This window comes from Pseudopodoces humilis, chromosome 6 (genome assembly GCF_049639895.1).
Source record: "Pseudopodoces humilis isolate 2021_Gansu_Grassland_sample_001 chromosome 6, ASM4963989v1, whole genome shotgun sequence".
Classification (NCBI taxonomy): Eukaryota; Metazoa; Chordata; class Aves; order Passeriformes; family Paridae; genus Pseudopodoces; species Pseudopodoces humilis.
The window spans coordinates 37548838-37576734 of NC_142205.1; the positions used below are offsets into that span (position 1 = coordinate 37548838).

The 27897-nt window shown below is 35.8% G+C and overlaps 1 protein-coding gene across 2 annotated transcripts in view; it reads right to left on the reverse strand.

Annotated features, from left to right (window-relative positions):
* Positions 1 to 27897, reverse strand: part of PALLD (palladin, cytoskeletal associated protein) — a 186745-nt gene that overhangs the window by 101143 nt on the left and 57705 nt on the right. For both annotated transcript variants that reach the window (XM_088056555.1, XM_088056554.1), the window contains exons 3-10: positions 21730 to 21908; positions 19342 to 19408; positions 18672 to 18777; positions 17626 to 17700; positions 16189 to 16330; positions 14616 to 14639; positions 5783 to 5902; positions 4700 to 5012 (exon numbers count right to left, since the gene is read on the reverse strand). In XM_088056555.1, the coding sequence (XP_087912681.1) occupies positions 4700 to 5012; positions 5783 to 5902; positions 14616 to 14639; positions 16189 to 16330; positions 17626 to 17700; positions 18672 to 18777; positions 19342 to 19408; positions 21730 to 21908 (1026 nt within the window). The remainder of the gene's footprint in view (positions 1 to 4699; positions 5013 to 5782; positions 5903 to 14615; positions 14640 to 16188; positions 16331 to 17625; positions 17701 to 18671; positions 18778 to 19341; positions 19409 to 21729; positions 21909 to 27897) is intronic.

Consider the following 27897-nt stretch of genomic DNA (forward strand, 5'->3'; position numbering starts at 1 on the left):
ACTTGAAAATGTTCCCCAGGGAAGCAGCTGCATGCACCATCCCTTGAAGCATTCAAGGGCTGGCTGCACAGGCTTTGAGCAGCCTGGTGTAGTGAATGGTGTCCCTGCCCATTCCACAGGGGCTGGAACTAGATAATCCTTAAAGGTACATCCAACTGAAAACATTCTATGATTCTATTAATTTCCCTCATGTCCCCGCTTGTCCTATTAACTGAATTATTTTCAGTGTTAAATTATAAATCTGAAAAAATATTAAAGTCCTGTGCACACACCATGATGGTGGCACACACAGTATATGTATTTCATGACTGTTTCAAGGTTATTTGACTTTTCTGGTTAAAATACTGATTAGTTTTTATGTATGCAGGATGTACACTTAGGTGTCTCCACCTGCTTGGGTCAGAAAACATCAGTGCCCAAAGTAGAAAAAAACTAAGAAATAAATGTATCACCTTTAACCTCTCTTGTTTTTCACATCTATTGTTAGAAAGAAATTCAGACTTCTATTGCTGCAGGTTTTAAAAGGCTTAAAGTTCATTTGTGATTACCCTTTGACACTATGTTAACAAAGACAAGTAAAAAGGAAATTTCTCAGCGATAGCTGCCACTGGTTTGGATCATGCTATTCCTTGATCTGAAATAGGCAATGAAATGTGACTTTCAACCTATATTTCATAACACTTCCTATTTCCTCTCTTCTGTCTTCCGGCGGTCTCAGAGAGATTTTCAGACTGATCCAAGATCATCAAAACAACAACTAATGCCTTGTTTTAAACTTACTGTTATCTTCTGCATTCAGTCCACAGGTATGCCAGAAGACATTATAACATTTTTTATTGCTGTTCAGGATTTGCAACTTTTGCATAAGACATGAGTCTGAGAAAATAGGGAAAAATCCTATTTCTTAGTTAGTATATTCTCTCAAAAAGCCTCCTCTATTTTCGTATTATTTTTTATTAGTAAATTATAAACCCTAGTCCAGGTTCTTGTTGATCACTGAAATGGAAATGCTTCACAAAACTTTTCGTTGTTTTAACTCTGCTTCGGTTGAAAATGCATTGATACAGAATGAGAGGAAAAAAAGGATTACAAATTAATCATTTGTATATTAATTGTGAAAACAGATGCAGAAAATGCTCTGGACTTGTACTATTATCAAGGGATTAACTTCATGTGCAGTTATCCTGCTTTACATTTTAGTAAATTTAGTTTGCTTTAGTTATTTCTACTACAGTAGAAAACATGAAGATCAAGGTTTTATTGAGGGTAGCAGCAAGATAAAGATCCAAAGGTCCTTATCAACCTTGAAAGAGCACAGCAGATGAAACAAACTAAATTGATATGGATGGACCTTTGCTCATGAATGTAAAGTTACCTGAATAATTGAACTGTCGCCTCTTCTCACATACTGTTTTTCTATCCAGGTCTTCTCAATATATTCTAAGCAGTTTCTTACTGCTTGCAGATATAAAATGCAATTATTATGGAAATCATAAACTCCCTTTAAGCTTATGCTCTTTGTGGTCATTGTGTATGACAGACTTGGGTAATACTCCAACACAAAGAGGCTGAAAACGAGACAACTGCAGAGGAGCTCTCTGGTCAGGAAGCTCTGGTACCACACTGCAGTTACACTGTCTGTGAACTTTAAAATAATGACTTGTTACAAAGCCAACAGACATCACACAGGTACATCCAGTAACCATACAAACACCATCTTTTTTTCTCTTACTGTTTTAACAGACACATGGAAAAATAATAGTAATACCAAGCCACTTGAATGGAAGTTCTCCATCTGAAGCCATAGACATGTTATATACAGTTCTACAGAACAATGTTGTGTCTTTTTTGCAAACACCTACACTGAGGATTATAAGGGGTTTAAGGCAGAACCTTCATGCACAGACTTCACACTGAAATTAATATTAACACCATTTGCCTAATTTTAAGAGGTGCAAAATATCTTAGGACAACATACATCAGTAGGGATCTTCTGAAACCTCAACTGTGCATTGTACCATTATAGACTGAAAAAGTCCAAGGCACAGTAATAGCTCAAGCTCCTCAAACTGGTCACTGCAGCAGACATCAGAACCACAGAAATGTTTTTTTTGTCTCAGTTCAACAGTCCTTCCACTCTACAGAAATTCATGTTGCAAAAAACCACAACAAAATATTGTACCTTTTAACCATATTTAGAATTGTCTTCTAGATTGCATATTAGCAAAATATCTGGTGTTAATTACTTCCCCAATTAATTCTATATACATTTTTCCCACATTTTTTTTTATATTGTCATATTAAACTCTTAAATATTCTTAGCACCAGACTGAAGCAACAACTAATGATGCCTTAAGGATTACTGAAGTGTCTGTAATCAAAACCTGAATGTTCTCTAGGACTTTAAAAACACTCTTCAAGCCTGAAAACAACTACAGTAACTCTCTGTAGCATGTCTGCTCCTGCATTAGATTGAAATGTGATAAATCATTATTTATAGGTGTATGTTACAGATACATTGCCAAAATGCAAATGTATTTCATACTTCAAGAAGGTATTCAGTCGCTCCTTGTTAAATTAAAAGTAATAATAAAAAACACAAAACAAAAACCAGCCTCTCATTCCCAAACCCTTTGCATTACTTCCAATGTTGGCTGAAGAAACTGTTTTCAGAGTTCACAGATAAACCTGTTAAGTAATGTTTAATTTAAAATAAATTTGAAAACAAAAGGTTATTTTAGAAATTTAAAACCAGTCTTCCTGAAAAACAAACCTATTAATGATTTTCAGAAACTTAAAGCTCTGTCCATAGTTAACAATTTCAAAATTTAAATAACTTTTAAAAAAGGTTGTAATAAGTGTGTTTGCCCTTATTGACTGCTAGCATGTACTGATTTTATCAACTAATACTCTATGGACATATACAATTCCATAGATTAATTCTTTTCAAGAGAGATCATTCTCATGGTTGAGAGAGCTACTTTATTACTCTGCTAATTTTAATGTCATTACTTTGTTCACTTTTACTAGGGAAGCAGTTTTCCAAATGCCAAAACTTGATTTCAAATCTCTGCAGTCAGACATTTCTTCTTCTCCTCTTGTTGGCACTCTTTCCCTTCCTTATGCTGTCAGTGTGCTTGGGAGCAAAATACTTGGCTGAGGAGAAGGCAAGATTTCAATTTCTGACAGCAGCACAGACTAACACTGCCTTTGGCCAAATAAAACATGTATCTTGACTGCAATCAAGATCAGTGTCTTATGCATCAAGTGCTGTTAATCACAAAATATAGGAATCAAGTGTAATTACACTAGGGATTCCAAGATCATCAATTTCGACATCAGCAACTGAAGGGACTTTTGTAATAGCATCTCTCTCACATTACTGTATTTTATGTTGACTCTATGTTTAAAAACAAAACAAATTTTGCATGTATAGCAGTGAACATTGACAACAATTGAACAAAAGAAGTCTTTTATACCACATTCTTTCCCTTATCTCAGGCCACCTTACTTCTGGGAAAGAAAGCTCTGGGGTGAAATTTCTCTTTTATGGCTCTGCTGGAGCCACTATCTCCTTTCTTCATGAGTGGGTCTTGCAACAGATACGCTGGGTACAGGACCACCTGGCTTACTCCATATCACGTATCATCTGCAAGTTGCCATTCTCAGCAACCTCCCTCCCATACATGCAACCACCACCATATATACTGTTATTTCACTACTCTTTCTTTCAGTTGCTCTTGGTCATTCTAAGCAGTCTCTGGCAGTTGTAGAAGGGAAAGAGGAGTGGAAGAACTAGAAAGACAAAGTGGTGAAGGTAGAAAGGGAATACTGCTGGGTTGCTGCCTCAAATGTGTTTTTGTGTGTTTAAATTCAACATGAGTGCTAAAATAACAGCATTTTTATATTTTACAAGTTTCCTGTGAAAACATGGAATAAAGCAAATGATCTTGCTAAGCTTGAAGACCATGTTTCATGCTTCTTCTTAAACACATTTTTATAATTTACAATTCCTTCTGACTATTGATGCAAATGAAACAAAGTAGCGTTTTAGTTCATGACACTCCAAATATTCTTAACATCGCTTATGCATAAGGTATCACCATTAACAAAAGGTAAAAATGTTACTGTAACTTTTTTACCACTCATTTATCTCTCCTTTCCTAGAGCTTTGCCTTCTCAGATTTTTAGCTATAAGAGAGCTATTGTAATCTGACTGACAGTACAACAAGATATGTGTTATACATAAACAAAAGAAATAATAAAAACATTACACACTTGACTATCCACTGACTACACATACTGAAGCACATGCAGAAAAAATAGACCTAACCAATGCTGAAACAGAAATAGCATCCAAAACTCTCAGGCCATTATGATCTTTAGGTACAGTGACTAGGGAAAAAAAGGCACAGAGCAACAGCTACACAGTATTTCTCCATTTGTGACTTTATCTTAAACCTTTCTAAAGGCATTGGGACAGAGAATGTACTCTGACATAGCACTATGTAAAGAAAACAAGTGGCTCCTGTATTCAGCTCTTTGGCACATAAATCACAGCAGCAGGAATACTGTTCAAGGGACAGGCACATTCAAAGGACTGCCCATTTGTCTAATGCTAAATTGCTTCAGGCAAAAATTTGCTGTCAACAAATGTCAAGTTTATAGGAAACAAAAAAACCCAAACAAAAATACTCACAGCTTTGGTTTGGCAAGCACAGGTGGTGGCTCCTTTGTGGGTGAAAGCAAGACAGCAGGAGATGGGATGGATTTATCACTGTTTGGCTTGCTGTTAATCATCCCATTTACTCCATGAAGAGGATGAATGCCATTTGATTTTTCCTCAGATGAATTCAGCTGTTGTTGAAGGTCTAGCACACCAGGTCTCAACTCAGTGTTGTTTGCTGGGTAGGTATCTGTATGTTTCTTAGAAGGAAGCTCAAGGGAGCTAATTTCAACTGGAGGAAGTGGTGAGAAATGATGGAAATCATCGCTAGAGCATTCCAAGTTGGCTAAAAGAAATCAAAAAGAATGTCTCTTCAACAAGTCATAGACAAAGTACATGGTAAATACAAGGTGTATTTTCAGTTTTTTAAAGGTGAAATATCACTGGTTTTATGAAGGTATTTTTCTAGTCCTATTGATAATTCATGCTGAATTAGATATATGGATGGCTATTCATTTTCTGAGTTTGCCCCTTGTAAAAGGCATAACTAGAAACCCTGCGGATCTCTCTCAATCTATTTCAGGAATCAAGGTACTAACTGACATTGGCAAGTATGAGCAACAGCAGCTAAATCAGGACTTCCTCTTCCTGGAGTTTCAGGATCACCGAGGAACAAATAATTTTGAAATGCTGAAGAATACATGTATACATGGCAAGTTCGCAGTGGCAGCTGGGTTAGTACATCCCATGACAATATATATGGAAACATATCAAAAAACTAAACATACCATATCACAGTGTTTTACTTTACAGAAGTCCACCTTTAGTAGCATCATTTCATCTCTTCAATTTTGCCTCTGCTGCTATCTAGTCTTGAACCCTAAACACCCAGGCCTGTGGCAGAACTTTAAAAATGTATTTCACATTAATAAAAGTATTAAACCAGGAAACGAATATAAGAAACATTAATTTTGCTTTATGTGAAAGCACTGAGTTTGACAAACCCCATGTCTTTCAGCAGCCATTTTCCACAAAGAAAACAGACTGATAACTTCACAGGTAAATTAATTATGTAAGATCTATGACTAAAAGCTCCTCTTTCTCTTTGTCACATACCTGAGCAGACAGTTAGCTGTGCACTGCTTGTTACTGAACCATGTTCATTTGTTGCTGTGCAGGTGAAAATTCCGGAATCTTCAGGAAAAGTTTCTGCTATTACAAGTGTACATATCTCTTCTGTAAATAAACAGAAAAATAAAGTGTATCACCAACTCTTTAAAGTACCAGGTAGTATTTTTTGCACTGTATGTTAAAAGGACACCAGCTGCAAGAAGAACTTCCAACATAAATGACTTTAAGGAAAATCACTTCGCATCTGGAAGAAGTAAATTCATCAAGCTAAGTTTTCCAAACTGGCTTGAACAGTAATTTCGCAGTTACAAGTCTGTGCAATCATTTTATACACTCAATGCTTTTTTAATGCAGGATAGTACTAATTAACACAAATGAATGTAATGGTTTCCAGAAAAAATTCTTTGCAAGCTCTTTTTGTGTCTCTAAATAGTACCATCAGTACAAATGTCACACGATTCATTTCTTTCTTTCTCTCTCTGAATTCTTTTTCTGTATTTAATGCAACATTCAGATCAAATCCCATTCCCAGTAAAACTAGAAAACATTTTATCATCACTTCCAATTAGCTCTTCTGTATATACTAACCAGAACTAAAAACTCCAGATGCATAAATATTCCCCTTATACAGAGTTTGGGAAATCTGTCTCTGTCTGCACAGCACTGAGAATGGATACATTAAAATTGTAACAAAAACCAGTATCCCCAAAAACCCTTCAGAATGCTGTGCCAGACATATTCTTTTAGATGTTTTAAATTTGTTCATTCTACTTTAGTAAGCCATGGTACATGCTTTGATTATATCAGGGCTTCTGTCAGAAAACTTGTGCAAAGGATATTAGGTTGGGTCTTACAGTAATTTTTACTAAATCCATTTTATCCATTTACAATGGGCATACTTAACTGTTTAGGCATATTTTTTTCAGTTTCTTCAAAGAAGTAATTGTCTTTTATCTCTGCTTGTAATGGTACTCTGTTTTATTTAAAGCTGTCTCAGTACAGATAATTTAAATAATCCTACTATTTACACAACATACAGATACAATTTTATACCTGGATAATGCTACATAGCATGTCTCCTTAATTAATTCAGAGTTTCTTTTGTTTATGATGATTTTTTAGTCTCAAAACCAAAGCAGAGAAGTTTTATAACATTAAGATTAATTAAAAAAAAAAAGAATAATGCATTTTGCCATTTGGACACACACACAATCCCATATATTATCTCAAAATCAGCTAATAAAAGCATACTGTAAAATGAGGAAAAGCACTTTAGAATCTAATAACTTCCATATGAAAATTATTCTGTAGAAGAGGTTCAGTAAGGTCAACTTCACTTCTTATAGTTCAAATAAGGAAAACATTTTCAAATAGTGTTTTGTTTAGTTCAAATAGTGTTTTGTTTTGTTATTTTTCCTTGTGGAATGTCAGACCACTGTCTCATTTAGACAGCTAACAAAAAAGTTATGAATTTTTTCCAATTATAAATTACAATGCATCCAAAAACTTCCTGTACTGGAAATGGGCTAAAAATGAATGACTGACTAAATATTTGGCTCAGAGTTGGTTTTCAGACAGCAGAACATGCCTTTTTTTTGGCAACACAAACCAGTCATTCTGTGTAGCTGCAAGAGTCATGTCTGGTAATACTGTAGCACGTTGGATCTTATCTAACACAGATGAAGATTAATGACTCATGAAAGGTCTTATCAGGAAAGTAATGGGTAACACAAGCTAGTTTTTGAACTACTGAGATCAGCTTTTTTTCGAGCCTTGGTGTGTCATAAGCAGTTGAAGCTGTATTGTTAACCACACGTGTGTACTCCTGGACTGAACTGACCCTGGGGATGTAATCTTACACAGGCAGCATTCTAGTTTCCTGCTCATTTAACAGCAGAATGCTGGAAGCTGGCTATTTCAAGACAGTAAAAGAAGATGACTCCACCAGGCTGAGAACTTCTCTCTGAATGATGGCAAAGACACTATGAAACATAGCAACCAGCAGAACCCCTATTTTTCAAACAGCAGAGCTAATTAATGCGTAACATTCTTCCAGATTTTTAGGTGTGTAAAATGATCACATAAGAGCTGATCTTCACCCTTCAGTGACAAAAGAATTCTAATGGATTCTACAATGATGTGCTTTGTTTACTGAGGAGGTATGTTGTAAAATTAAATATGGTAGATTGCAGCGATCTTTGTAAAAAAATTTTTAAAGTAAATTAATGATGACAATAATCAGAGATTAAAATTTAGTCTTTTCAACTAGATGAACAAACTGCAACATGTTTGTGATCAATCATAAGAAAACTGGCTAAACTGAAAACATGACAATCCTAAGAACAAATCAAAGGCAGCATGGGCAAAAAGCATGTGTGAACAACAAGCTGCCATCTTCTTTATCAATTTTCCTCCTCCAAGCCAAGAATCACTCACCTCCAGGTCCCTGCTAAAAGGCTTACTACTGTGGAACACAGAAATTAAATACTAATTTGGCAAAAGAAAGGTTCTTTCAAGATTTCCATAACACACTCTGGATATACTCAGTGTTCTGAGTATTTTTCTGCCTTTACATCCTGTCTTACGTAACTATTTTACTTTCTGGTACTATGCGCTAAGCAGAATTGGAAGATTTGAAGGAAATAATGTCTGTTCTACTTCCCGGTGATCATCAGCTGACAAGTAACTTCATCACAGAAATGTGTTCCAGAAAGCAGCTCTGAAATGCTGTTCTCAGGGCCTTAAAACATATTTAACACTTGACTAAATGAATACAAAAGCATTTTGTTCACTGAAACATGTAAAATGCTTAGGCATGCAAGTACTTGACTGTTTTGTCAGTTATTTAGAAAGAAAGATTACATTTTACAGAGCAATTCTTTCCCTTTATGATTCATGAGTCCATTAGGAAGAATAAACTTTGGTAAGAGAAAACTTGCATTTTAACAAATTTTATTAGTGGCAATGTGTTTACTACAAAATGTTTCTCTGTATTACATTAAAAGCAGAATAGTTCTTATATCTACAGCTTCATCTCTAATGTGACCATTAGCTTCCTCCACTGTAATGCACACACAGTTGGGGAAATAAATACAGTCCTTTGGTAGTAGCTGATCACTCCAATGCAATGAACAGAGCAATTTCCATAGCTTTAGGTTCAAAGCTGTAAATTTTCTGATACACAGAGACAGTGGGAAGTCACAGTTCTGGTTTCTTGATAAAAATCCAACAAAACAGAATCCTGCCAACTTGCAGACACCTTGTGTCTTATCCTCCCTCATGTTCCACAAGTGTTTAACTCTAGTTTAACCCAGAGCAATAGGTCCACCAGGTTACTTCTCATCTAGGTATCTGTGCATCTTTTACATAAGGAGAATAGAGAAGCATGAAAATAGAGAAGAATATGCAGAGTAGCATAATATATGGTAGTATAGCAGACCTGTAGATGCCTTAGCTTGCAATAAAATAACAAAAAAATGTATTCAGTTTGCTTGTTTCTGATGATCACTATTGCATATACCTTTACCCAGTCAGACAGCAGTTCTGGCTTATTTAATAAACTTTATATCACTCAAGGAATGCAGAATAAAGTTTTTAGAAGATGCACAAACTATGTTTGACGCTATCTCAAAAGATAAAAAAGCACTTACAAAAGACTGATAAGAAACCTCAACAACAGCAAATGTGATTTTGAGCAATAAATTGCAGTTTTAAGGTGGAGAGCCTAGGTTACATGGTATGTCATCTTTAACTAAGATGTTTGCTATCTGGCCAGATTTGGTACAATAAAAGGGAACACTGCTATGGCAAGAAAGACTTTAGCCCCTAAAACATTGTTCAGATTTGAGGAGAAATTAATCTATTTATCACTGTCAAGAAAAAGTTTATGCTAAAGCTTACCCTAAGTCAATTATGATACTGTAGATGCCTAAGCCACCTAGTTTGAAGTTAAATTAGGTACATACATCAAGGCTGGAATGAATACATTCAGCAACATAGCTGCAAGTATTACTGCACTCTAAAAAGCTTTAAATGTTCACAATTGGAGAAGAATAACAGTATCTTTTTAAAAAATCACGTAGTACAAAACAGATCAGATGTTTACTTTGAATTTGGAATCATCAACAAGCAAGTATAGTTGTAGCAGTCAGATTTAAGATGAGGTCACTGGCAGGAACAGAATTCTATGAGCATCTTGGGAGCACAGAGTACAATTGAAAATTTAATTGACAAGCAATAATATGTAAATTGATCAGATCACCTTAAATGAAAGGGACTTTCAGTCCATTTTCAATATTTCTCTTAATCTGGCTTCTTGAGATATAGCTCAATAGAAGATTGCTCTCTCTAAGCCCTTGTTTTCTGCTCGGCAGGAAAGAAGACCAATCCTTAGTTGTAGTTCTCTTGTTTTCACTAAAAAGTGCAAGGATCTGGCATACCTGCTAACCTAATAAAGCTTCTGTGTTTTGAATTTCGTCAGCTACTAGAAAGATGATTTTCTTGGTGCAGGGAAGCGGTAAGGATTCCTGTAACACTTGCCATATATTTTCAGTTTCAAACATTATATAGAAATAGAGGGGCATCTCTAAAGGAGTTACTTATTAGAGTGGAGACTCTGAAACAGAGCAGTTAAACAGGAAACAAGAAAGCACAATCCAAGAGAAGTGATGATTATCTTCTGAGATGTGTTTGGTGAACATACACAGTATTGTGCTTAGGAAAAAAAGGATGTATATGTGGCAATTCCCTGGCAATTTAAGCAAAATTACTTCATACAGTTTTCTTCTTACATGCTGTTAGACAATCGTTCTAATGTAATTCAATACAGTTTGTGGCTGTCTCCAGACAGCTGAGTAATGGTCAAAATATCAACAGCTGGCAAGTGATTCCATGGGATTTTTCATTCTCCGGCAGCCTGTTTTTGAAGGATTCAATCAGTATAAAGTCAAAATGTTCAAGAAAGAAGTACAGAACAGGTAATTTGACAAACTGTGATGTTGGCTTTAAGTAATCTGACTAGCTATTAATTCACAAAGCAGTCTGGAGGGATTTGCAATGCAAACTGATTTCTGTCTAGACAGAAAAAGGAGTGCAAAACACATTAGCGTAGATAGAGTGCAACAAAAAAAAAAAGTAGCCAAAACCCCCTCTTTGCTTCTTAATTTCTTACCTGTGTGAGTTCATGGAATATTTTTCCTTTAAATCATTAGTACTGACCTATCAAAGGACAACCAATGTTACTGAGTTCTATAATGTGTTTATTGATGGTTGGCCTTTAGTTGACAACCACCAGCTAAAGTCACACTACAGCTTGTTACAATTTATGTAAAATTTCATGGATGTTTTACACTTGGAAAAATCTTTAGAAAACATGTCCATCTTTCAAAATTCTGAATACTCATCTAGCATACGCATGCTTCCCTATCAATCTTGCATATGTATTAACCATCTGCATTGAATAGCAATTATGTGTTTGCTCATGAAAAATTTCCTCTGAAGGCGTTGTTTAGTCTGGCTTCTAAGAGCATGAATTACATCACAAACCAGTGCTGCATCTCTTACACTTCTGATACCCATATCCAGATTGTAAGATTCTTCATGACATTCTAAAACCCAGTGTTACTTATTACCAGTGGTACTACTAATATACAAAACACTGCTTATTATTTATGCCAAAAGGAAATATTTACACTTTTCCCAAACTTTATTTACATTCCCTTTTCATGCACAGTGTCAATCCCTACACAAATAAGCCAGTATATGTACTGTCATTAATTTCTGTAGTGTGTAAGACACCACATTATTTAAGATACTGTATTGTTTAATAGGGCTTAGTAGGAATAGATAAGTGCACAAATCTTTAGGGATAGTATAGTACTTAGCTCAATGAATCCAGGGAGAAAAAAAATACCAAAATGAAATTCCTTCACAGGCAGAAAGCACAGGAAGGTGCTCATAAATATACATTGCAACATAATTACAAGCATGAAAAAAGAAATAGTCCAACAACAAACCAGACAGACTGCAGTTAAGCATTCACTACCGTTATGTCTATAAAACTGCAACAATACAGATACCAAACTGAGATGTCTTCCTATTCTTGTCTTGCCAAATCCCTTGAGAATATGAGATACCTCAACACTAAATAACTTTTCTGTAGTTGAGAAGAGTCAAGAAACGCACCTTTCATATAAGAATCCATTCCCTAGTACCCTTTAGAAGGTTTCTTCTCTCAGGGTCTGCAAGCTAGCCAGAAATGGGTAGGAGAATATTCAGCACTTTCAACATGATGATATGCAGGTATATGAGAGGGCTGGCAAAGGGATGATCTCTTTGGATTCAGAATCTCACCTTCTATTTCCTGTTTCAGGCAGCAGTTATGAAAGCAAATTGATAGTTTTGTGAACGAATATCAACATTCTTCTTCCACAGCAATAACTGTCAGAGAGGCTATACAATCCTTACTAACGATATGAAAATCAGTTGTTCATGAAAAAAAAATCTTCTAGCAGGAAGCATAATGTATGGTTTCCAGCTATGTACACAAAGGAAACCTTTTCTTTCTAGCTAAAAAGTGCTTCTCCTTTCTACTAGATGCTGCTGCATTCCTGCTCTAAAATCATCTAGCATTATTCATTAGGTTTACTAAAGAGGGTGAAAGGGTAAAAAAAAAATTACCAAAATTAAGCAAATATTCATGACTGGGTTTTGAGAGAAGAGTTAAGAGTTAATTGGTTATTAAAAACTCTAAGATGGGGTGGTAAATTCATACTTCTTAGAAACTTCTGCGTAAAATTTCACTCCTTTCAGATACCATCTATCATGTTAAAGGACAGCTTGAACACAGTTCAAGTGATTTTGCAGGAAAGAAGCTCCTAATATGAACAAGCCAGATATACTAGGTATGATTCTCATAATGTTGGCAGATTAAATATAGAGAGTTTTTTAGCAGATGGGGGGCACGATATATTAGTAAAAGCCTGTCTGCACAAACCAGCCTCTGGAATAAGTCGTAATATTAAGGGCTAAAATCCTTGAAACTTGCCTGCAGAAGAGAGAGTAAAGCAAAACAATATTCTTGTGTACAAGGATAAGAATGTAAACTTGTGTGTACTAGCCAATAGTAGCTTGCTCTGCCCGCGGACCCTGTAGAACCCTATAAAAGGTATGTTAATAATAGAAATAAGGGGTGTTCACGTTTACTTCTGTGAAGGCTGGTGAATAAACTGGCGGTCTTTCAAGATTAAATCTAGAAAAGATTTTGCTACTTTGACAGGAGAAATGTTCCCCTGAGAAGGGGGAAGAAAAGTCAACCTATTGATCAGATTGTTTTTTCTTTTTAAGATACCAAGAAAACAGCTCAACTGGGAGACTTATTCTGTAATACATGTTACAGGAGAATGTTCTAAGAAAGATAAAGTATTAAACATATTTCAACACAAACCTATCTTCCCTTTTTTATTTTCATATCCAAAGACTTGATATAATATTGAAACACTCTTGAAACTGTTTTGTACCCTAACTTACAATATTTAAACCTTAAAGTTTGTGTTATGATTGCAAAGTACTAATAGCCCATTGCAGCACTTGGATATGTTTTAATTCCTCATTAGAGGTTAATTAGATTTTCCAATACTCTTCTTTCTTTCAAATGGTTCACATTTCAAGCCTCCACAAATCAAATCATTCTGTCACATGTATTCAGGGCATCAGCTAATACTAGAGCTGATGATGTTGTACACCATGATTAACAGTGTTAACTGACAGGATAGAGCGTGCAGGTGTGTGTGTGCAATTTATATGTATAACGGACACGAGGCAAAATAGGTATAAAACAATTTTGTGAAGTAGCAAGAAAATTAGTGAATAGCTAAGAAAGAAAATATTTTTCTCTCTTTCCTTCCTCTCATTTCCATAGAAATTAAAGGAAAGCTGCATTTTTCCTAGTCTGTATCCTCATGGTCACAGTGCTACATTGTAAATATCTCTCAGCTGCTGGGTCTAGCCTGCCTTGTCAATTTAAAGCCTCAGAGTTTCAAACACCTCCCCACTCCTAACATCGTTCAGAGATACTTCAGAAATACTCAGATCCTAGACAGAAAGCTTTTCTGGGTTTTTCAGTGTCATAATTAAAACTCTCTCTAAATTCAAGAATATTCAAGCACAACTGGCCACCCTCTTAAAGCAAAGTAAGAATGTATTGCTGTCTTCTCTTCTACATGTTTGATTTAGAAACATTAAAGAACATTCACAGTCTTTTAGCATCCTCTTACTATTCAAGAATCTTCCCCAGTATATAATGATGTATAATGGGAAAGTGAAGCAGACAGAGAAAACCTGCAGCTGGAAAAACACTTTTTACTTGTTGAAATCTAGGACTTTTATCTTGTGAATTGGCTAGAAAAATTCAGTCAGTGCCTCTTTTTTTTCTTTTTTTTTCAGGATCAGGTTTTACTTGTGTTTAAGACACATCACATGTGCCAAGCTGGATTGGTTAAACTAGCACTTAGCGGTTGGGTGTTACGTAATTCTTATGAGCACTATTTGGATAATGGAATTTCGTGGGACTTGTCATTTTTCCCTCAGTAGCATGCAAACCATTTACTCTCCTTGCTGGTCTAAATGGTATTTACTGTTTAACTAATAAAAGAATTGATGTAAAGGACAGAGTACAGTATGGGAGGTGTGATAAAGCAGCATTGTCTTTAAGGGGGTTTCAATTTACCAATGTTCAGCAGAAACACTTTTCTATTTATGGCTTCAGTACAAACTCAAAGAGCTAGTGAATCAAGAGATTAGTTTTTCATATGATTCTTACCAGGTTCAGTTGCAGATCGTGGCTCTGCATATCACATCACATCATAAGGAGGGAAAACAAACAAGAAAAATTACATTAGAGATTGCATTAATAAATATCAGTGTACTGAACAAACATATTATACTGAAATGCTGTAAATAAGTAGAGAACCTGTGCACACCTTTCAAAATCAGCGAGATTTAAATTGTTTGTCAGTAGCAGCAGTTCAGTTATTACTTCTAGCCATTAGCACTGAAATGGGAAGAGGAAAGGACTCTGTCCAAAATTGAATCCTGACAGACTAGTTTCATAATCTTTTTCCATCCTGTATTAAAAACAGCTACTTCAGATTATTGCCTGAACTGCTTGTGGCTGAGTGCAGCTGTGCCAGATGTGCTAGAACTTCAATATGAACTGGAGTCAAAGGCAGCCAAGTGGGATGCCACAACTGGCATCACTAATGTGTTTTTCTCAATCCCTTTAGCAGCAGAGAGCAGGCCAAGTTGGCTTTCACTTGGCATGGTGTTCAGTACATCTGGAACTGACTGAGATGAAGACAGACAGAATCTCTTGTTGCTAGCCAGGCTAGAAACAAGGAGAGCAGTTAATTGCAATGTTAAACCCAATGCTAGGGTCCAATGGGACCACAGGTGAAGACTGTAATGGCAATACCTTTAAATTGTTGATTTGAGTTGCATGTTATAGGAATTATTATACCAGGAACAACATGAAACCATTGAGGAGAAGCCCTCACAAGAAACAGTGCAAGGGCAGTGATGACCTGGCCTGGGCTGGCTTTGGTGCTCAGTAAGCCCATGCAACACACCACTTCTCCTGTCCTGAGGACCTTTGTAAAAGATGGAGCCCAAAGACGTGGACTAACTGAACTCAAAGTAGATTTTGTGAAATTTTACGGGGATAGACTAAGGGAATGTGTATTAGACCAAAGGATGAGAAGTGGTGGTTCATGAGGATCTCTTGGCTAGTGTGGGACCTGAGCGTGACATAAATGGTATGGAATAAAAGGGTGGACAATGTCCTGGTTTTAAGTGGGATAGAGCTAATTTTCTTCACAGTAGCTGGTATTGGGCTGTGTTTAAGATGTGTGCTTAAAATAGTGTTGGTAATACAGAGACTTTTTTATAAGGGCCTTTTCTGCTACTTGTATCTTGCTGATAGTGAGGAGGGTGGGGACGCACAAAGAATTGGGAGAGAACACAGTCAGGACAACCAAACTGCACTGATCAAAGTGATATTCCATACCATGTGACATCATGCTCAGCATATAGAGCTGGGTGAAGAAGGAGAAAGGGGTAACATTCAGTGTTGGAGCGTTTGTCTTCCCAAGCAACTTACAGTTAACAGAACCTTTCTTTCCTCAGAAACACCTGCCTGCCCATTGAAAGGGGTGAAAAGATTGCTTATTTTGCTTTGCTTCTGAGACTTTTGCTTTCCCTATTAAATTGTATCTCAACCCATGAGTTTTCTCACTCTTACTTTTCCAATTCATTTCCACAGCACACAAGGGGAGAGTGAATGAGGACCTGTATGGTCCTCAACTGCTGGCCAAAGTTAAACCATGACATTGCCTTACTTTTTTGGAGAATTCTGAAGTCTGGAGAATCTTGAATTTCAATGCCCTGTCGAAACCACTTAACATGAATGGGAGGTGGTCCTCTGACCCTGCATTCCAATACCACGACTTGTCCTTCAGATGCTGTGGCATTTTGTAGCTCCTGAAATATAAACATCACAATTCAAATAAACCAGGAGCACTTTACTTTCTTAAAAATAGTCTTCCCTTTGTAATTCAACTTTATTGTGTCATTACATTTTTGCAATAGAGATTTTCTTTCATTATGATAGAATTTAATACATCTATATAGTTATAAATGAATGAACAGGTTATTTACAAATACATTGTTAAAAAGACCAAAGATGAGAAAAGTGCAGAAGTATTTAATTCCTCAACACAAGCAGATCACTGCAGTTTGAGTTTTCTGTTTTTACTCTTCCACGAACTGAAATGATAATTCTGGAACTAACTACACATTGACGGACTTAATCCAGACAGTGGCTGAGCTGCTTTTGGGTTCAGATCTAGAAAGTGGAGCTGCTTTTCATCTGAGCCATATATAACAAACCAATCAAAATTAGATGACACAAATATGATTTTATTATATATAAATTATTATATAAATTATATATTAACTAGTGTATGGATAGCTTCTGAGACAGTACTCTGGATGTAATAAATCCTTGTACATATGTGAAAAATTTTGGAAAAGTCTAGATCTTTAATGAAAAGCTGCAGTGAGAGGGAAACACAGTATTTTAAGTAACAAAACTGACAGATGATAGCCACTATTTTTACCTTTGTTATCTATATCAAGATTAATATAAATACCTTAATATTATAAATCAAAGAGTATTTTTTACTCTGTAGAGGCTGTCTTATTTAATTTACAATTAAATTAATTTACTGCCAAGAGAAGTGGTTGAGCCACCATCCGTGGAGGTATTTAAAAGCCATGTAGATGTGGCACTTTGTGGCACTTACCAACATGGTTTAGCAGTGGGCTTGGTCATGCTGGGTTAATAGGTGGGCTTGTTGATCCTAAAGGTCATTTCCAACCTAAGCAGTTCTATGATTTTTACCTTACAATTCTTTTTCTAAATCAGAGTTAAAAAGCCTGTGTTACTTGTTCTTATGAGTAGATACATTATTGTGAATGAGGCTTTGTCAAGACTATCATATGTAATTGGTGCTTATACCTTGCTATATTCTACAAAGATTTATCAATGGAGAACAGTCACGGGCATAAGACAAACTCATACAGAATATAATTTAATCTCACTAGTAGAATGCATAAGAAATTCATTGTTGCAGTGGAAAACTATTTTCTTAGGAAGTCATTGATACTGAAAAATTGAACATGATCAAACTTTCCTGCATTAGGATACATAATTTTGGTATTTTCTTTCAGACTGTAAGAGTATGATATAAAAAATCATGATGGATAAAACATACCTTTGTAAAAATAGGTGCAGAATAGATAGGCTTGGGTCCATCCAGATGGTGCAGGTATGAAGTAGGGCTTTGAACCTGCAGAGCAATGCAACAATGCTATAAAATGGAAACAACACTAGTTTCAATGACATTGCGCCTGCACATATGCAAAAATGCAAACTCTCACATGTGCAGTCTTATGGTGTTCTCTTTCTACCATACTTCTTGGGAGACATCACTATTTTACATCTGTCATATTTCTGAAATCAAAATGCAAGCTTTGAAGGCTTCTATACTTCCAATGAGAATTTTTTATCCAATTGTCTTTGCCTAAAAGTATCTTGAGAATTTGACTCCTGTTAATACATTCAAGTGAATCCTTTGCACTGAAGCATTTTTGTTTCTCCTGCTACTACATCACTTCACTTATGCACTGATAAATAAACCCAGGTACCTAAAAGCTTACCAAGGTTAGCCTAAGAAAGGGAAAAGAATCGTGTACAGGCTAACAGATATATTAATTTTGTTTGTATTTTATGATTTACATGTAAACTCTAAGTTAGCCACAGTGGCATTAAAGACTTAGTACAAATCAATGAACAACAATTTTCTATATTTAACATCTAGATAGTAAAATTAATTTTTCTCTCAAAGGGAATATTAATATTAAATCAATATAAAATCAATATTAAATTTAATAACAAAATTTAAAACTTTTGCTAAAAAATATTACAGGCATTCATTTGCAGTATATTCTTTTGGGATTGAACAAGTCACTCTTAAGTGATAAATTCCATAATATTCATCATCCTCAGATCTGTCTGCTGCTCAAATGCTTTGTAATATACACATTATGTAAGAATCCATATGTATACTTACTTTTATGTCCCATTCAGTGGGTACTTAATTTTTAAAAATCATTACTCTTAATATAGTAATATAAGTTTATAGTTTAACAACACAATTCCTCAAAATTACAGAGCTTTTGAGCTCTGTCAAGATTCTTACAAATCTTGAAAGAAAATCTGAAACACTTTTACTAATTTAAAAACTGGTGTCTAAAATACCTGCTGACTGGGCACAGAGATGGGTTGAATTACAGCTGTGGTCACTCCTGATTTTGGTGTAGAAGACCCTATTGTCAAGGAAACAGAAGTGGTTTTCTTTTGGGCCCTGAAAAATAAAAAACCAGGAAGAGATTTATAGGATCTAAAATGAGAATGTGTTAGTTTTTAATATGTAAGCCACCTTGTACTTTCTACATATTTAAATATGTCTTTATCAACTGAAAAGATCAACATGAATGATGAAGATCAAGATGGAGAGATGAAGCTTGAGTAGAACACAACCTTTGGCTAATTTACTCTTCCTCATACAATAAAAAGTGCTGATTTAAGATAAAAGTAAACTGTATTTTGTTTCTTTAATTGTAGTCCCCTACATATTTCTTTAGAGGCACTGGACTGGGCGACTACAAGTGAAAATTTGGTTAACTTGAACTTACTGAATATGAAAAGTTGGTATCAACAAATATGTTGTCAGGGTAAGGCCAGCCTTCTCTGACAGAACAAGCAAATTAATACAATTTACAATAATAATACTACATATTTATATCACATGACAGAAATGGAAAACACAAGACATACACAAGTGTACCCCAGATGCTTATCCAGACTGTAAAACTACCAAAGATATTAAGAACATTTACACAATATTGGTACCGCTTTACACACTTACTGTGGCATAGCTCCAGATTTTAATTTGAAAATTAAACTTTCAGTCTCTGAATCTGTAGAACTGGCACCTGGAAAATAAAGTTTTTTCAATAATCTCATATATTTTTATTGATTCATTCAATGTTTAAATTTGAAAGAAAAAACTCTGATAATTTTGCATTTCACTTCAAGAATTGAGAACTCTCTGTAACAAAATACAGCAGTTTTTTTATCTGATAAAGATTGTAACTATGTACTTTGGACAGTTACAGAAATCATAACCATGCCAATTTAATTGCACACTGCATTCCCTGGGCTCCTAGCTGTCTCCCTTCATATTGAAACAAAGATGGCCAAGACAGAAAAAAAAAAAAAAATGCTGAGTACCATTGCTCTACGGAAAACGTATAATTTTATTTACTTAAATTTTAAATTTGAAGGTTAAGCAAACATATGGCTTATACATAGATAACAAATCTTCAAACTCAAGCAAGAGCAACGCAGTACACCAAGACATTTTCAGACTAAACTTGCTGCCCGTGATATCCACATTTCAGACTATTTACATTAACCTACACATAACATTTATGTACTGCTATTTCTTGCCAGTGGAAGTCTTGATATAATGTATGTGTTTGGCAATACCCTGAGCTTACTTAAGAAAAAAATATGAAAGCATTTATTCCCTTTGCCTAGTTTTTCCTAACAACAGATACTTCACACATTTAGTCTAGACATTTATGCAGTCCATATTATTCCTCAAGGAATTTGTGCATACATATGGATAGCTGTATGTTTAATACAAACCATAAGCATTTCATAATCAATATGCATAGTCTAGCATAGATGGATTCCAATGAAACAATGCTGGGACTGAAATACCCAAGTACCCTAATGATTTACAAAATTTATGCTATAAAAAAATCAAAGCAATAAGTAGCACAGAATAGATGAGAAGAGAGAAGTACATGTCCAGTCATCAAAGTGGGTCTACATGAAAGGATTTCTTAAGAAAACAGAACAACCAGGTCTTGCATGGCTGGGCCTGCTGCACAAAAGAAAGTATGACGCATTGGTATCATCAAGTCTATTAATGTACAAAGCAATGATTGTGTGTCAATCTGCTTTCCTTAAAAATGACAGGGGAGGAGCATAATGACTTGGACAAGTCTCTCTCTTTCAAAGTAACATTATAAAACTTCAAGACAGGGCTCCTATATAGCAAGACTGGCAGATGTCAAAGAATTAATGGTTTTATTCACAGTGTCTCTCTACCTAGTTGTTTCATCTTTTACTGTTGCTTCTCTCCTTATAACTTCACACAGCAATATATATTTGCACTATACCTGAGTATTTTTGATATCCTGATTACTTCTGTAAAGAAAACCCTTATTAGAATCTCTAAGATTCAGAAAAGTCCTGGAAATTTTGCTATTATATCCCAATGAGGCATTAAAAATTTCTGAGAATAAAGAACATAATGAAAGAAATCCTATAAAGGTACATTTGTTATGATTAGCTAATTAAAAGTGTAAAGTTTTTTATCTTGTTAACCAAAAGCTATTTAATAATTTTGATGTGTCATTATTCAGATTTCTCATGACTATTTTTTATGTTAATTTATTTTATGCTTTCAAGTGACCATTTAAATTAATTTTAATGAGTTACAAAACTAGTAAAAGAATATATAGTATCCAATTTTTCGGGAGATGTATGAATTAAATAAAAATCAGTATTCAGTTAAGATAATCTTGCCTGAAATACAATTTCAAAGCTAAAAATAACAGTTTTGCTCATTGGTCATTATTTCTGGCAATAATTTATTGTTCACATTTTTTGGTTAAAATTCGTTTCAATTTGGCATTTATTTTTGCTCAATAATGGTTAATATTAACTTTTCTCAGAGAAAACAATACTTGAGTTATGACTAATTTTGCAGTCAGGAAATATTTTGACAATAATGAGCAGTTGTTTCTGGACAAAACCATTATGACTGACTTCAATCTGACTTAAAATCAGTATACCAAAGATAATGGATTATAGTACATTTACACATGACTAAAGAAGACTCATTTGGGGCAGCCACATAATTTTGCACAGAGAGGCAGCTCAAAACTGATCAAATCTTTAACTAGTGATTTACAGAGATACTGCTTAAAAGCTAATGATATTCCTTCTATTTTATTCTTTTTCTTTTCTACCCTAAATAAATAGCAATCTACTCAGTAATTCCTGATACATTCCTTGGAATATCTGAATTAATATGATGTGATATTAAAAATGTGTTGTGTTAAAGAAAAGCAGAGGAACACCATGTTGAATGTAATGTTAAGATAAAGAACCAAAAGTAATCTTCAGCTTAGCTATCTTTTCTTATATGCATCAAGTATTTTATTATTTTATCTCTTACCTTCAATGAATATTTCAGCTGATGTGCTATCTGAACCAAAAGAATTTGAAGCCAGACAAGTATAGCGTCCAGTGTCGTCTTCAAAGGCTTCTACTATAATTAGTGAATGAAGTCCTCCACTTTCAGAATGGATCTGAATGTCAGGGGAATTCTGGAGTTCTTTTCCTTCACAGAACCATCTGCAGCCCACACACATTGGAAAGACAAACAAAAAAAGAATATAAAGGATTGGTTCAGGCTCATTGCACACAAGAAGACATTACACTCTGCTGCAAAAATCTAAATTGCTACTGAAATCAGCAAAGGGTGCTTTGAAGTGTTTAACAAATAAAGTATTTCACAAAGAAATAACTTGATAGAATAAACTTTGTTTAAAAGGTAGGGAGACATTTCTGAATACTAAGAAAATCATACACAGCACATCTACATCTTAAAACTACCTCCTGTCCTGGTTTTGGTAAACGAGTTTTTCCTTCATAATTTGTGCATTGGCTTGTTTCGACCACAGCCTAACCCACTTTGATATAATTTATCACTCTCATCTACCTAAACCCCATTGATTCTGCACACAAAATATCTGAATTTGCAATCAGTGGCACAGAATCTAGCTGGAGGCCTGTCACTAGTGGTATCCCCTAAGGGCTGATATTTGGCCTAGTATTATTCATCAACGGCTTGGCTGGATGAGAAGGTGCCTCCTCAGCAGGTTCACTGATTACACCAAGCTGGTACCCAATACCCCAGAGGACTGTGCAGCCCTTCAGAGGGACTGTGGCAGGTTGGAACCAGCTGAAATTCAACAAACGCAACTGCAGGGTCTTGCACCTGGGAAGGAAAAACCCCAGACACCAGTTCAGGCTGGAGGCTGATCTGCAGGAAAGCAGCTTGTGGAAGAAGGACCAGGGGGTCCTGGTGGAGACCAAGCTGTCCCTGAGCCAGCAGTGTACTTGTGGCCAAGAGGTCAATGGTGACCTGAGATGCATTAGGAAGAGCATTCCAGCAGGTCAAGGTGATCCCACACTTTTACTCAGCTCTGGTGAGTCTTCTTTTGGAATGCAGTGTCCACTTCTGGGCTCCTCAGGACAAAAAAGACATGGAGCTTCTGGAGCTCCTGTTGAGAGGGCAAAAGAGATACTTAAGGGACTAGAGCATCTCTCATACAAGAGTGGGAGCTGGGCCTGTTCAGCCTTGAGAAGAGACAATTGAGACAGGACCTCATGAACGTGTATCAGTATCTGAAGGGAGGGTATCAAAAGGATGGATCCAGGTTTTGCTCAGTTGTGTCAAGCAGTAGGACAAGAGACAACAGGCAAGTGATTCACAGAAGTTCCACCAGAATATTATCAAGAATTTCTTTACTGTGCGGGTGACTGAGCACTAGAAGAGATTGCATAGAGAGGGTGTGGAGTCTCCCACTTTGGAGTTACTCAAGAACTGTCTGTATGCAATCCTGCGCTGTGTGCTCTGCTTGAGCAGGGAGGCTGGGCCAGATAACCCACTGTGGTCCCTTCCAACTTGACCCATTCTGTGATTCTAGGATTTTTGTCCATCTTGTCCAGTCAACATAACATAATTCCATGACACGGTTTCCATACTGGTAAGCTTTAAATAGGTTTACTCTTGCTTTAGATCAAGAACTTAAACTGGTTTCCTAGGCCTGGATTTTTACATGTGTAAGTATTACATCTTCCAGTACCAAAAAGGTATGCCCCAACAAAAGTGCTGGATTTAGGTACAGACAAAACAGACACTTATCTAGGGTGACTTACAAGTAGGTAAAAGCACAGCATAATTTTGTTTACATCAGGTCAATCAAGCATTTGCCAGTGTAAAGTACTCTATATTCTCAGCCCATACTGCTGTGATCAAAGTACCTGTTCCCACCTTTTTTCTGTTTCATGCCCTCATCTCAGGTAGTCCTATTACCCTAGGCTATGTCCTGATTTATCTCTATCTCTGGCAGCCCAGCAAGTATGAGAAGTGGGTAATTCTTGGTTTATAGTGTCTGCTGTGCATTTTTGCAGGGAGGAGAAGCAGACTGGAGTGTCATTAAAGGAAAATCACTCAGAAGCAACCATCCTTCTGCTCTCAAATTGTCCCTATATCCTGAAAACAAATTTTGCCAAGCCTTGCCAGGGCTGTTATTCCCATTCCAGTTCTGCAAATCCGCTCTGATCTTTACCACTCTTTCTTCCCTTCTCACCCCATAATACTAATCTGTGTTTTTCCTTGTCCTCTCCCTTCCCTCCTTTCCTTCTTCCTCTGCCACTCCAAAATTAAAATCTTGCTCTAATGAGAATAAGGACAAAATAAGCAACTATTGACAAAAAGCCTAAAAGGGGATCTTCCCCCTCCAACTTTTAGTTTTCTTCTCCGGTATGTTTTTTTTGAAATTAAAAAAATATAACCTCAGAAATTTATGGATATTCAATGCAAAGTAAAAGAAGACCAAATTTTTAGAAATAATTTTTAAATACTTTAAATTCGCCACAAAAAATTTGGTATTTTTCTTTTAATTTGTACATGTTGATGAGATAATTTTTGCAGCTACATCCCATAATATCTCAGAATTAAAACTTTTTTTCCCCTCTATCAGATGACTTCCCATTACCCCCAAAAACCTAAATAACCCCAAGGAGTTATAGAACTCTCTCTACCTATTTAGGAAAAGCACACAGCACTACAGGATGACAGATACTATAAAACAGCAATCAGTGAGGAATCTTTTAAAATTGAACTGCCCCACTTTTATTGTTCTTTTTAATGACAAACTTCATGCAATTAACATAAAGTGTTTTAAAACATCCTTCTAAAAATATTACATTGTAAAACTTGGAATGTCATGCTTACTTCAGAATGCAGAGTTAAGAAACCTACCAGAACACAAGTCCCCTTAATAACATCATAATTGTGGGCAAGCTCTCTGTGTTTATGAACAATAGATGTTTTATTCCTGAAAGCAAAACCATCAGTTGGTAGTGGCATTAAAGTTATATGCAATTGTCTTCAGTAATTAAAATAATACTAAGTTCCTTTTCTGTCTTCTGTTGCCTAGATAGTGCACACAGAAAGTATAATTTTTGGAAAGAACTAACAAACTTCCATTTGTTTACTCAGCAGACCCCTTTGGCCTACTTCTACAACATATTTGCCTTGGAGACAAATCTATTCTGTCAGCTCTACTGCCAAAATTAACATTTCTCTTCCCTCTCTTCCCCTCCTTTCCTTTTGTCACAAGTTGTCCCCTTCTACCAGTGTGAGGACCTCTGCTACTATTTCTGATTATTAGCCCTTCAGAGTCCTAACCTCTGTGTAGCCTTTCCTAAGCTACATTTTAAACAATATGCACAAGAGAGAGGTTAATTCAATTTCTAGACAATCACAGAGAAGAGTCTGTAATATGAGGCCCTACATAACCATTTGTTCTATTTTTCTTTCCTTTCCAGAAACATCCTGCAAAGGAAAACCTCTCCTCCAAGCCTAATTATTTTCTCAGACAGATCCCGTTTTAGTTTCATGCAAGCTGTATGGCATTCTATTGTTTCCTAAATTCCATGTTCACAAAATGAATAAGAAATCATCATGAGCATAAGAATCTGAAGTAAAATAAAAAAAAAAAAATCACTTTATATATTTTTGTCAGATAACATTTAATAAGTAAACTGTTTTCTTAGGAGGACAAGTTCTACATTGTCCACTGATTTGTGCATACACATGGTCAGTCTCAAGTAGTGGGAGCTATTCGTCAGCACTAGCTGAGATTAAGACTTGTTGTATCACATCAGTGTCATGCTGAAAACGAGTCCTGACCTGCTACATCAGACACTATCTGCCCCAGAGGAAAGCACATAAGTAAGCAATTCAATACCAAATTACCTCAGCTATCATTAAGGCAATGTTTGATGCATGGGAAACACACCTGGTGTGGGACTCCGCTGTTCATTGTGGAAAGAAGAATTCGCCTTCACAATTGGCAAGAGCACAGGTATTTGAAATGACGAACACTGGAAGAGGCTTAGTTGTACTCTCTTTCCTATTCTAATGTATTTTTTTTCTGTGTACATGTTGATAGAAGAGGATGATTACTTGTCATGAATTTCTTCTGGTGATTACATCAAAATTAGGTAAATAAGAAAATATGCAATTTCAATACATATTCAGCAATAACTTGCCAGTTGAGTTCAAGACAGTTTTTGAATTCAAAAAAGGGCCATCAAATAAAAAAAAGTGAAGTATTTTTTTCCCAAATACAGACTGAATTCTACTTTTTCATCTTTTAAATACATATATACATATATATATATATCTGCAGTCAGCCTTACTGCATTACAATCAGAATAATCACAGAAGAGAATCTTCTGCTCCTAAGGACTGAAAAAGATTCAAAGATAAATCTTTGAAGCATTCCCTCTTTCTGCAGAGGGATACTAAAGCAAGCAACAAATCACTATCAAAGGGAAACTGAGCCAAAGAAACCCGGACTCATGGCTAGATGCAGAAAAATAGCCACAAAGCAAGTCTTACAAGAAAATTCCAGTTTTATGCTAACTAGGGCAGCATTAATTCATGTCCAGTCTATTCCAGCCTACTGATCCTCTTGGGGATAAGAGGATTACTTTCTAGCTGCAAGAAGGCAACAATATTTCTGGAGAGTTAAAACACCGCAAACCAAACCCAACCCAAGAGACAGTGAAAATAACACAAAGGAACAAACGCACAGCAGACGCTTTATATAGAGACCATTGTTTTAAAAAGACACCTCTTTCACAACTTCTGGATACCAAGTGTAAAAATATCAACCCATTTCCTTATCCCTTTGTTGCAGGTTCTCAGTTTTGCATTAAGTGTGCAAACAGAAACAAAACAGGCAGAGACATCACCAAAAGGGTTTTCAGATATGCGTACATATCAGTCCACAGAACAAGACTTCCAGCTTGCACCGTGGGTTCATTCCTGCAGGCCATGCTACCATTCATGCCAATTTGCAAAGAACTGTCCCCTTGAAAAAGAACAGAAACTACCGTAAGATGTCAGATAACAGCTGACCAATTAAAAAAAAACAAAGAAAACCAAAAACCAAAAAACAAAAGGGAACATACATTTTATATAACTGAAATAAAATTTATTAGTCATTCTGCATATTGTCAAATTTCAAATTACACTTGATTTTTCTGGTCTTTACTACTTTCTTCTTCATTCTCTTTCCACCATTTCTCTTCTTGTGTGCATTTCCACTCTTTGCCTTTCTTTTTTTCAACTATGCTTAGTTTACAACTATATTGTATCTCCTGTACATTAAAATTATAGCAATTAAATATTTAATGCAGACAGTGAAACAATCACTAGACTGGGAAGTCATCACGGAAGAACAAGGCAGAGATATTTCACTAGCAGGGGAACAATGATTAGGTACTCATTTTTCATGCTTCAAACCCTCTTTGCTTTTCTGCTGGCTACACTGAGGCAAAACCAGAACAGCAAACAAAAAGGGACAGTCAGATGCCAGGTGAGCAGCAGTTCATGCATGCTAACATCAAGTAGCAAGCCACACAATATGCCTTTCTATGCACTCCTCTTTTCTTTATGCCCTCACAATCCTCCATGCATGGAAATACATAGGAGCACGTGTGTCTGGGATTTTAATGACCCTGAACAAAATATAAACAGAGTTGAACAGTACACTGACTAAGTAAGCACAAGGGTCTTAAGAAAAACAGTTCAAGGTTCTCTCTAATGCATAATCCTGCTGGAACTTATGTTTTTTGAGAGTCACTGAGGAATAGAGAGGTTTTCCTTTCTGCACAGTCTTAAAGTTAATTTAAAATGGCAGCTGAAGTGAAACTTTAAGATATAGCCTTAGGGAGAAATTATAATAGGGAACTCTGACCACTACAGAAAGTGCAGAGAGATAAGTTGTAAATTAAAAAGTAATTTTATCCTTAGTGGTGTTAAGTATGTCCAGCAAGAAAAGTCAAAATGAAATACTCTGACATTCCTGTACTGGCAGAGTCAGCATTTCCATCACAATACTGTTTTTCTCCATTGAAACTAAGCAGTCCAACACTTCCAGACAATAAAACATTACTACCTAAAGAACTCAAACTGATTTTTAAAAGAAATCAGCTTTGTCATAAAAGATTTAGAGTACACTGCAGAAATCAAATTATG